We start from the raw sequence: 12784 nt of genomic DNA on the forward strand, positions 1-12784 counted from the left end.
ATTACTGCAACAGACAGTTAACAGACTTAAAACCAATTTCTATTTTAAATTGCCTGCTTCATAATTAAAATACTTGGGTATTAATGTTCCAGCCAACTTGAACTACATTTTTTTTATTTAATTTTAAAACCTTTGTTGCAAAATATTAAAAGGGATCTTGCCAATTGGCAACAGGGTACCTTTACCTGGTTTGGTCATAACAGTATTCTCAAAATGAATGTAATTCCCAGGTTAACATACCTTTTTCAGAAGTTACCAATCTCTCTTTGCTCCTCCTTCCTCAAAGACCTACCGGCCACTTTTCTAGTCTTTTTTTTTTGGGCCAAAAAAAGAATAATTTCTTTCCATATTCTTAGCTCCTCGAAACATAGGATAGGGGGGATCAACTTCTCTGACCCAGTAAGATTTTTACAACGCCTCTCATCCGGCTAGAATACTGGACTGGAAAATTTCTCATTCCTAGCCATGGATCCCTTATCCCTGGATCCAAGAATTTGGCCTTTCTTGGAACTCAGCACAGCTTCAATTGAACCTTAAATGGTAAGTTCACCTTTACAGAAAATCTGTAAGGTGAACATACACTGTACCCCATCCCCCTGGTCCCACTGCACCGGAGTCCCGCGACCACCTGCTGTGAGACATCAGATAGCCGCTTCACCAGTCAGGGGATTTGAAATCCCAGCAGCTTAATCTCCTAAAGTGCCTCATAAAGGTACGTATAGGAGGCATTCCAATTGGTCGGCGCCAACCAATCAGGACCCACCTAGCCCATCCTGTCAGCACTGGAAAAGAGGAGAGAAAGCCACTGGGATTTCAAATTCCTGGACCTGGAAGTGGCAACCTGATGTCTCACAGTGGGTGATCATGGGACTCGGGTACAACGGGACCGGGGGGGGGGGGGGGTCCAGTGTAAGTTCACCTCACAGATTTTCCGTAAAGGTGAAATTACACTTTAAGCACCGGTTGATTGGTCCTACATGTATGGTAGCTCAAAAAAATTGCTTAGATTTTTTCACTTCCGACTCCTTCTATCTTCTATGTTGGGCTGTTCAGCCTTTATCCCAGGTTATACGAATCCTACGTTTCTTAACTTACTCTGTGCTGGTATACACTGTGTGTTACATTTTACTTCAGAGGGCCCATTTTACACAACTTGTCAGCTTAGACTGCAATTGCATTCCCAATTGTTGGAAGATTGCCATTTGTTGCAATAAACCCATTTTTAACAATCTATATCCTTTGATAATAGCCTGTTTTGGGATACTACAACAAGTTCTTCTCCACACAGGCACACACTCTTTAATATATAATATTCCTCCAAATGCAGAAATAGGACTCTCAAATATGGAAGTAACTGTAAAATGTGTAGGTTATGCTCTGTGTTTTTCTTTTTTGCTTACAGTGTTGAACTGTGGAAGTGTAGTACATTCTATTTATACAACAGTTGTTGTTTTTTTTGTTATTGGTTACTATACAATTGATTCAAGTTTGATTTGTAGGGCTATGGTATGTATTTGAGGCCTTTTTGAAATAAAAAAAAATATTAATATATATATATATAATATAACATTGAAATATAACATTACATCAGTAGTTTTAAAAAAATGTCATTAGTCCTTTACGAAAAACATTTTTTTTTTAGATGCCTTCAAAGTGTTGTTGCTAGGCAGAATAGTTAATCTTCCCACTTCCTGCACCTAGGTGCTTAATGCTTCCTAACCTACACCGCACAGACTCCTGGGAATGTAGTGGGTGTAACTTTCCAGGAGTCTGTGCACTCCCCAGTCTCAAAGAATCATGTGACTGGGACAGCACAGGTGCTGAAACCTGATCTGACACTGCTTGTGCAGCACTGAGCATGTGCGAGATCTGCAAGGCTGAAATCCAGGAAGTCATACAGTCTGGCTTCATGATGCCCACACTTAAGATGGCCCCAGTCAATTTCTATTTTATAAAGTGTCTAAATGCTGTAACAACCTAACAAAACGGACCTTAGTTTACAGACTAACTTTACTAGAATACATTAAGCTTGTGTATTACAGGGGTATTTATATTTAAAAAGTGAAATTGTGGCCGGAACTCCGCTTTAATGGCAATCACTAACACTGGATGGGTTTCTGATTGAACTAAAATATTCAAATTTGTAGATCATCTGTCATGGCGCTTAACTAAACAGGTTTATTTAGAAGAAAATTCTTTACAACTGTTTCCATTGCGTACAGTTACTGTAATCTTGGCTTTACGAACCTGAAAACAGTCTTATTGCAAGCTCAGCTGGTCATGAAGGTTATAGCAAATATACCTAATTAAAATATGGCTGAGATGTCTTTACTAGGGATGAGCTTCGAGTTCGAGTCGAACCCATGTTCGACTCGAACATCATCTGTTTGGCCGTTCGCCAAATTTCAAACATTATGGGCCGTTCGCACCAAATTAGAGTGGCGCATCACGGCCCATAATTCACTGCGGCATCACAGTACATTGCTGGCTGATGCTGGCACATGCTTGGCCAATCACAGCGCCATAGGCAAAGAGAGCCATAACTGGCCAAAGCTTTGGCCAATTATGTCTCAGGGGGTTTAGTACACGCCCCACACTATATAAGGCCGCCTGCGTGGCGGCCTTGTGTAGTGTGTTGCAGCGGTGGTGAAAGACAGAGAGAGAGACTTTGTCATTTCATTTGAGTTGGATAGAGCAGGCAGGCGAGTCAGTTAGCTGCAGTTGCAGTGTGTAGAGGATATATATGCATCCCAGGTGGTGTATATATATTTATACACTGTATTCAGTTTAGCTAGATCCGTTCCTGTATTCTCTTCCTAATATACTGACAGGCAGGCAGGTGATTGTGCTAGCTGAAGTATTTTCACTTAGGCCGGGTACACACGAACAAACATGTACGGTGAAACCGGTCCGTCGGACCGTTTTCACCGTACATGCCTGCCAGAGGGCTTCTGTACGATGGTTGTACACACCATCGTACAGAAGTCCGCGCGTAAACAATACGCGGGGAGTGTCCGCGTCGTCGCGACGATGACGCGGCGATGACGCGGAGACGTGGGCGGGCCTGACATTTAAGCAAGCCTGACGTGGGCAAGTCATTCGACGCATGCGAGGGACGGCGGGCGCCTGGACATGTACGGTAGGTCTGTACTGACGACCGTACATGTCCGAGCGGGCAGGATTCCAGCGGACGGTTTTAAAACACGTCCACGAATATTTGCCCGCTGGGAAAAGGCCCGGCGGGCAAATGTTTGCTGGAATTCGGCCCGCTCGCGGCTACACACGACCGAACATGTATGCTGAAACTGGCCCGCGGACCAGTTTCAGCATACATGTTTGGTCCTGTGTACGGGGCCTTAGTGTACTGTGTCCTTTTCACAGTGTGCACCTAAAGCCACCTGAATACAATTGTTGGTGTTCTCAGAATAATACCACAGGCAGGGAGCTGCAACTATTTTCAGTTAGTGTACTGTGTCCTTTGCACAGTGTGCAACTAAAGCTAACTGAAGACAATTGCTGGTGTTCTCTTACTAAAAATACTACAAGCAGGCAGTCGAGTCTGCTAGCTGCAGTTTAATCAGTATATATATATACATCCCAGCTTTGTGCAGCTACATCTCCCTGCAGGCCATTAGTATGTCTGGAAGGACAACAAGGAGAGGCAGACAGTCACGAGCCGATAAGAGGGCAAGCAGGCTCTGCGTCTAGAGGCAACAGTGCTGGTCGTGGACATGGTGCATCCTCATCAGCACGTGGCCGTGGGACACGCTTGTCCTTTTTTTGGCAGCTGGCCGTGTTGAGCCGCAACATGCCGAAGACTTGGTAGAGTGGATGACCAAGCCGTACTCATCCTCTTTCACCCAGGCTCAGCTGACACACCTCTCTCCTCCACCCCCTCCTCTTCTTCCTCCATGGCTTCTTCCTGTGCTTTGTCCTCGGAACCAGCGGTGCTCCGTAGGCGTTCAAGGGGCTATGCAAGTACACAGGCAAAAAGATGCAATGCGGTGCTTGAGCTGGTGTGCTTGGGGGACAGGAGCCACACTGGGGCAGAGGTTCTGTCAGCTTCTGCAGGGGCAGGCTCAGAGGTGGTTGACGCCACGCCAGCTTAAGCCAGGAATGGTGGTTTGCGACAATGGCACCAACCTCCTCTCCGCCCTCCGACAGGGACAACTGACCCATGTGCCCTGTTTAGCTCATGTCCTTAACTTGGTGGTGCAGCAGTTCTTGGGCAGGTACCCAGGCTTACAGGATGTCCTGAAGCAGGCCAGGAAACTCTGTGTGCATTTCCAACGGTCATATAATGCAGTGACCTCCAAAAGGAATACAACCTGCCCAAGAACCGCCTAATCTGTGACATGCCCACCAGGTGGAACTCTACGTTGGCCATGCTGCAGTGGCTGCACATGCAACAGAGGGCCATCAATGAGTATCTGTGCCAATATGGCACCAGGACAGGGTCAGGGGAGCTTGTTTTTTTCCCCACGCCAGTGGGCCATGATCAGGGATGCATGCACTTTCCTGTCACCATTTGAGGAGGCCACGAGGATGGTGACAGTGCATGCATCAGTGACACTGTCCCTCTTGTCCACCTGTTGGAGCACACGCTGCATGGAATAATGGACAGGGCACTTAAGGGCAGAACAGAGGGAGGAAGAGGAGGACTTCCTTATCTCTCAAGACCCTCTTAATCCAGACAGTGTTCCTGCTGGCCCGCCTATCACACAGGAAGAGGATGAGGAGGAGAAAGATTGTGTCAGCATGGAGGTGGAGCCTATCACTCAGCATCAGCAGCAGTCTTCAAGGGGTCAATTACAGTCCCAAGAAACACATGGACTTGTACGTGGCTGGGAGGAGGTGGCTGCGGATCCTGTCGTCCTCAGTAACCCAGAGGACTCTGCACCGAATGCCTCAGCAAACCTACCCTGCAAAGCCTGCGGAAGGATCCTTGTATTAGTGCTATCAAGGAGAGGGATCATTACTGTCTGGCAACCCTCCTTGATCCACGTTACAAGGGTAAGGTTGCGAACCTTGTCTTGCCGTCGCAGAGGGAGCAGAGGATGAAACATCTTCGGGAAGGCCTTCTTTCGGAACGCACATTCAGTGCTGCTGGAGGCTTTGTAACCAATCACAGGGTCGATCGAATGACCTTCGTAAAAATTAATCAGTCATGGATCACCACCAGCTACCAGGCACCTGATGCTGATGTAACCAATTTTTTTTTTTTTAAATGTCAGATCCCTTCAAGACTGCCTATGCTGATGCTGAGTGACTATCCTGTTAAGCTGAGTGACTATCCTCTTCCTCCTCAATGATCATGCTGATAGCTTGTAAAGAACATTTTTGGTTCTGGGCACCGCCACTAGTGGCTAAGGCCCAATTTGTCTGCCCCTGTTTACCACGGCGTGTAATTAAAATTTTTGATGCAATACTTTGCAGCAGGGCTCATTCTTGCACTCCAACTAGAGTATCTGTGAGGGGTTGCAGTGTTGTGGCACCAGCACCAGTGCCTAAGGCCCAATTTTTCTGCCCCTGTTCAAGGACATGTAATTAAAATTCTTGATCTAATATTTCACAGCAGGGCCCGTTCCAGCGCCCGCCAAGTGTAACTGTGAGGACTTACAGTGTTGTGGCACCAGCACCACCACCACCACCAAAGGCCCAATTTTTCTGCCTCTGTTCAACAGGGGCATGTAATTACAATTATTGATATTATATTTCACAGCAGGGCCCGTTCCAGCGCCCACCAAGACTAACTGTGAGGGCTTACAGTGTTGTGGCAACGCCAACACCTAAGGCCCAAATTTCTGCAGAGTATATACGGCAGGCCCCTACTTTCAAACATCCAACTTAAAAACAACTCCTACTTACAAACGGAAGGAGATAACAGTAAGTGAGAGGAAATCTACCCCTAGGAAGGGAAATTCTCTCCTGTAAGAGTTAATATGGGAAAAAGGTTTCTCCTCTCCACTGATGCTTTATCACCAATCCTTGTTTCACTAAAAACCCAAAATGTTCAAAAAAACATCTGTCATTGGGACAGAAAGTGAGGTGAAATCTTCAGGTGCACAGACAGCAAAACAAATGTTACAGGGGTAATAACCCTTCCCAATGTTTTCCAAAAAGCCTAAAAATAGATTTTTTTGGCTGGAGCTGCACTTTAAAAATGTACCAGTTCAAAATTACAAACAGATTCTACTTAAGAACAAACCTACCTGTTCAGAGTATATAGGGCCTTCTTTTTTTTTAATTTGGGGGGCGGGGTTCCCCTTTATATCCATGCAAGACCCAAAGGGGCTGGTAATGGGCTGGGGGGGGGGGGCTACCCATGCCATTTTTCTCAATGATTTTCATCCATTTTGCCGGGACCAGACATTACATTAAAGCCGCAAGCAGTTTTAAATGACTTTCCTATAGAAATTTCATTTTGTGCAGGGACAGTTCTAAACACGGGAAACACGTGCCACTTCACAGGCATACTATAGACACCCAGCAGGCACGATATTTAAAGGAATATTTCACTTTTTTCACTTTAAGCATCAATAAAATCACTGCTCCCGAAAAAACTGGCGTTTTTTAAAACTTTGTTTGCATTGATACATGTCCCCTGGGGCAGGACCCGGGTCCCCAGACCCTTTTTAGGACAATAACTTGCATATTAGCCTTTAAAATTAGCACTTTTGATTTCGAACGTTTGAGTCCCATAGACTTTAATGGGGTTCTAAAGTTCACGCGAACTTTCGTTCCGTTTGCGGGTTCTGGCGCGAACCGAACTGGGGGGTGTTCGGTTCATCCCTTGTCTTTACATATCAGCTACAGAAATCCTTGCCATTATATGCAAAATATATTTCAATTTATACCATAAATATTTGCAAAAACACCAATTATACCAATTCCCCATGAGCAACATGCATTGGTGTAAAATGCTACTATTGTAGCATAAGTACATTAATGAAGTACATTTATACCATGTATATGCGCTGACATGCATTGATAAACACATGCTGACATATCTGATGTGAATAGATTCAAAATAGTATTTTTGTCTTCTAAAAATATTTTATAAGGGTAAAAAAGAAATAGAGAAAGAAAGAGATAAAGGTAGAAAGAACAAGATAAAGGGAGGAAGAAAGAGGGAAAGAAGTGAAGAGAGAAAGAAAGAAAGTTTTTTTTTGCAAGTAAAGCATTGCACCAACAATCCGCAAATGGCTGGTGCTATGCAGGACTCTTATGGGCTAGATTCAGAGAGATTTGCCTATCTTTAGGCGGGCGTAGCGTATCGCATATACGCTACGCCGGGCGCAACTACGTTCGTGAATCAGCGTATCTAGCTCATTACCATATTCGACGCATAAATCTACGGAAGCGCCACCTAGTGGACAGCGTAAATATGCAACTAAGATACGACGGCGTAAGAGACTTACGTCGGTAGTATCTTAGCCAAATTTCTGCGTATCTTGCTTTCTGAATACAGAAAAAAGATACGCCGGCGCATCCTAGAACTTACGCGGTGTATCAATAGATACGCCGATGTAAATTCTTTCTGAATCTAGCCCTATGAGTGTAATCTGTCAATTCATACATTTTACTGGCAGGCAGTTTCACACTGACAGAAAGACTCAATGCACTACCACAGTACTCAACAACTGGTGCTTGTAGTTCATTCATTCACAGAACTCTGTGAATAAATGATGTTGGCGCAGCAAATGGAGCACTCTTTACAAAAAGTGACAGCTAGAGCGGGGAACTTCTCCCCATATTGCTGCCACACACAGGGGTCGGATCATCAAGCAACTGCAGGAGCTGGAACATGTTACATGTTCCACCCTAAAAAATGGGTGTAATATGTAACATGTTCTCAAAAGCGAACTTATCTTTTAATTGCTATAAGTTGCACTATGTCTTCCCAATAAAGGATTTGTGGGGATAACCAGGGAACAACTACATGGAGAGGGAAGTTAAAATCGCTTAGATTTGCATTTCTAATTGTATATATTATATGAATTTGGTGGGTGTCAGAATATCAATGTATTCGTTCTCATGTATAATCTTGCTCTTATAAAACCAATAAAAACATTGAAAGATAAAATAAAGGATTTGAGTGAAGTGTGACAGTATAAAAGAAAAATGTAATATCATTCTGAAAACTGAAAAATTATTAACGTATCTGACAACTTTTTAATATCTTTTGTTATGTTCATTTTTTCTCTATGCTTTTTTTTTTTTTCAACTTTTAGGAATGGGTACAAAGAAAAAAAATACTTATAATGTATAAATAATGGAATGAAGTAACAGTGGGAGTGAGCTGTGTTCAGCTCCTTTGTTGTGTTATGTTCTGATCTTTATCAAGCCTTACATTTGCTAATCAGTACTATTCTTGATGTAATTTGTATTAGGTTTCAGTTATGCAGAAAGAGCTCACTGCGCTTCAACCAGAATTGATTAAAACTTCAGCAGACACAGAGAAGATGATGATTAAAATAGAAAAGGAGACTGTAGACGTTGACGCTAAAAGAGAATTGGTGTCTGCTGACGAGAAGGTGGCTAATGAGGCAGCTGCAGCCTCTCAAGCAATTAAGGTAATCACGGGATCAATGTTTGGTTATAGTGTGTTGTTAATTGTATTAGTGGTTACCTGTTAACTGAGATTTTTAAACAATTTTGTCAACAAGTTTACAAATGTAACACAATTTACCAGTTTTGGCAGTGTTGAACTTGAGGCTAAATCTAGGCAAAGAAGCTTTTCCACTCACTTCTTGTAGCTAAGCACTACTTATTTTGTTCCAGATGTAAAGTAAATCATCTAAGCACCATGGGCCTGATTCTCAAAAAACCTGCCTAACTTAACTTTCAGCAGTTAAGTTACACTGACTTAAAATCTCTACCTAAGTGCCCGATCTTCAAAGCACTTACCTAGAAATTTCAGGCCGTGTAACTTAAGTGCCGCCGTCGCAAGGCGGTCCTCCTCTCCGGGGGGCGTTTAAAATTTAAATGAGGCGCGCTCCCGCGCCGGCCGTACTGCGCATGCGTGTGACGTCATTTTCCCGACGTGCAGCGCGCGAACGTAATTGACGCCGGGCAGCTTTGAGAATTGCGACGGGACACTAAAGTTGCGACGGGTGAAAAAAAATATACGCGCCGGGAAAACAAATAATTATAAAAAAAAATTACAGCGTCGCTCAGCATGCATTCCTGAGAGGGAGAACTCCATGCCAATTTTCAAAGAAAAAAACGGCATGGGTTCCCCCCCCCCAGGAGCATACCAGGCCCTTAGGTCTGGTATGGGTTGTAAGGAGACCCCCCCACGCCGAAAAATCGACGTAGGGGTCCCCCTACAATCCATACCAGACCCGTATCCAAAGAACGCTACCCGGCCGGTCAGGAAGGGAGTGGGGACGAGCGGGCCCCCCCACCCCAGAGCACCCTGTCCCCATGTTGATGAGGACAGGACCTCTTCCCGACAACCCTTGCCGTTGGTTGTCGGGGTCTGCGGGCGGGGGCTTATCGGAATCTGGGAGTCCCCTCAAATAAGGGGGCCCCCAGATACCGGCCCCCCACCCTAAGTGAATGGATATGGGGTACATCGTACCCCTACCCATTCACCTGGAGGCAAAAAGTAAAAGTTAGTAAACACACAACACAAGGGTTTTTAAAATAATTTATTATTCTGCTCCGGAGGCACCCCCCTGTCTTCTTTATTAGCTCTATTACCAGGGGGGGCTTCTTCTTCCACTCTCCGGGGGTCTTCTTCCACTCTCCGGGGGGGGTTTCTTCTTCCGCTCTCCGGGGGGGGCTTCTCCGCTCTCCGGGGGTCTTCTTCTCTCTTCAGCGCTGGCTGCCCATCCCGTCCCATCATGCTCCGGCAGGTACCCACGTGGTGGGTGCCTACCCACGTGCACCCACCACGTGGGTACCTACCGGAGCATGATGGGACGGTGATGCCTATATAAATGGGATGCAAGGCGCGCTTCCATCATTACAGCGACAAGAGGCGACGAGGCAACATCGGAAGAGGGGAGAAGAAGACCCTGACGTCACAGAAGACCGCGCCGGCTGCCTGTTAGAAATTGAGCTAACACACAAAGATAGCAGGCAGCCAGCGCTGAAGAAGAAGGCACCGGACAGCTGCAGAAGAACCGGGGTTCGCCAAATCAACAGCGGTGAGCGGCGAAGAGAAGTCCCCATGTTGTCCTCATCAACATGGGGACAGGGTGCTCTGGGGTGGGGGGGCCCGCAGTGCGCCCCCCTGCCCCAGAGCACCCAACCCCCCCATGTTGAGGGCATGCGGCCTGGCACGGCTCAGGAGGGGGGGGCGCTCGCTCGTCCCCACTCCCTTCCTGACCGGCCAGGTAGCGTGCTTTGGATACGGGTCTGGTATGGATTGTAGGGGGACCCCCTACGTCGATTTTTCGGCGTAGGGGGGGTCTCCTTACAACCCATACCAGACCTAAGGGCCTGGTATGCTCCTGGGGGGGAACCCATGCCGGTTTTGAATTTAAAAATTGCCGTTGAGTTCTCCCTCAGGAATGCATACCAAATGCCGTCGCTTGAATGGGCCTTTACAAGGTGTGACTAACTTTACACATTGTAAAACCAGCCCTAATTTTGCGCAAGCAAATTCGGAACTTACGCAGAAATCACAAGGATGAAATGCTTTGAGAATCTGCTTAAGTCCTCATTTGCATACTCAAAGCTGCATTTCCATGAGAAATGCCCCCAGTGGCGGATGCGGTACTGCATCCTAAGATCTGACCGTGTAAGTGTCTTACACATGTCAGATTTTCTGCCTAACTTTGGAAAAAGCCTTTTGAGAATCGTTTCCAAAGTTAGGCACAGACTGAACAGCAGTTAAGTCTGCGTATCTCTTTTGGGAATCAGGCCCCATACTCTTGTTTACTGGGCCCATTACTGTATTAGATTTGTTACATGTACTCATTCACATAGCATTAAATTTAAAATATGCTGCTTAGTTTTTACGTACATTTTAGAGTGTGGTACGGTTAGCACATCTGTCATCTATTTATTACTATTGGGAGATTTCCTTTCTCTTCCTCTTTGGACAAGACAGTAAAGGAAATCTCTAGAAACTGAGGCTCAGAGAGTAAAAAACAATGTTTCTTTTATGCCGCGTACACAAGGTCGTTTTTTGTGATAAAATAAAACAACGTTTTTTATCATGAAACAAATGACGTTTTTCAAACTTCATTTTAAAAAACGACGTTGCCTACACACCATCGTTTTTTCAAAATGCTCTAGCAAAGCGCAGTTACGTTCAGCGCGTACAACGGCACTCTGTTCCATTCAAGCTTGCGTCATAACTTGCTTCTGAGGATGCGTGGGTTTAAAAATGTTGTTTTAAACACACACTATCATTTTAAATGACACAAAAAACGAATTGAAGCATGTTCGAATTTTTTTATTTTTTTCGTTTTTCAGAAGACATAAAACGATATTTTCCCCACACACGGTCATTTTAAATTACGTTTTTAAAAATGTCGTTTTTTTATATCACAAAAAACGACCATGTGTACGCGGCATTAGAGTGGGGAAGTGTTAGAACCTCATTGTGCCTTCTATAGGGAGATTCCCCTTGACCACCTTTCCAGGTAGTTGGTGTCATTCAGAAAAGGAAGTGACGTGTCTGCAGCCAGCAATACAGTGCCTTGAAAAATACCCCTTGAAATTTTCCACATTTTGTCTCATTTTGAAAATGATAAATGGTTTTCAGATTTTTTTACAAATAAATATCTGAAAAGTGTGGCATGCATTTGTATTCAGCCTCATCCCCCTCCCGAGCCACAGATTCTCGATTGGATTTAGGTCTGGACTTTGACTGGGCCATTCTAACACATGAATATGCTTTGATCTAAACTATTCAATTGTAGCTCTGGCTGTATAGGGCTGTTGAACTGCTGGAAGGCGAACCTGCGCCCCAGTATCAAGTCTTTTGCAGACTCTGACAGGTTTCCTTCTAGAAAAGAAAAGCATCCCCACAATATGATGCTGCCATCACCATGTTTCACGGTGGGCATGGTTTGTTCAGGGTGATGTGCAGTGTTAGTTTTCTGCCACACTTTCTTTCAACAATGGCTTTCTTCTTGCCACTCTTCTATAAAGGCCAGATTTGTGGAGTGCACAACTAATAGTTGTCCTGTGGACAGATTTTCCAGAGTTACCATGCACCTATTGGTTGCTTCTCTGATGCTCTCCTTGCCCGGCCTGTCAGTTTAGGACTTTAGGTGGACGATCATCCATGTCTTGGTAGGTTTACAGTTGTGCCATACTCCATATTTAGGCGATGGATTGAACAGTTCTCCGTGAGATGTTCAAAGCTTGAGATATTTATTTATAACCTAACTCTGCTTTAAATTTCTCCACAACTGTATCTCTGACCTGTCTGGTGTGTTACATAACCTTCATGATGCTATTTGTTCACTTAGGTTTTCTAACAAACCTCTGCGGGCTTCACAGAACAGCTGTTTTTATACTGAGATTAAATTCCACACAGGTGGACTCTATTTATTGATTAGGCGGCTTCTGAAGGCAATTTGTTTGCACTAGATTTTAGTTAGGGTATAAGAGTAAAGGGGGCTGAATGCAAATGCACACCACACTCTTCACGTATTAATTTGAAAAAAAAAAATTGAAAACCATTTATCATTTTCCTTTCACTTCACAATTATGTACCACTTTGTGTTGGTCTATCACATAAAATACATTTACGTTTTTGGTTGTAACATGACAAAATGTGGAAAATTTCAAGGGGTATGAATACTTTTTCAAGGCA

General features: G+C 44.6%; 1 protein-coding gene across 1 annotated transcript in view; it reads left to right on the plus strand.

Annotated features, from left to right (window-relative positions):
• Positions 1-12784, plus strand: part of DNAH3 (dynein axonemal heavy chain 3) — a 483492-nt gene that overhangs the window by 380072 nt on the left and 90636 nt on the right. Inside the window, exon 50 of the mRNA XM_040356847.1 lies at positions 8394-8576. Coding sequence (XP_040212781.1) covers positions 8394-8576 — 183 coding nt within the window. The remainder of the gene's footprint in view (positions 1-8393; positions 8577-12784) is intronic.

This window comes from Rana temporaria, chromosome 6, assembly GCF_905171775.1.
Source record: "Rana temporaria chromosome 6, aRanTem1.1, whole genome shotgun sequence".
In the NCBI taxonomy this organism is placed as follows: domain Eukaryota; kingdom Metazoa; phylum Chordata; class Amphibia; order Anura; family Ranidae; genus Rana; species Rana temporaria.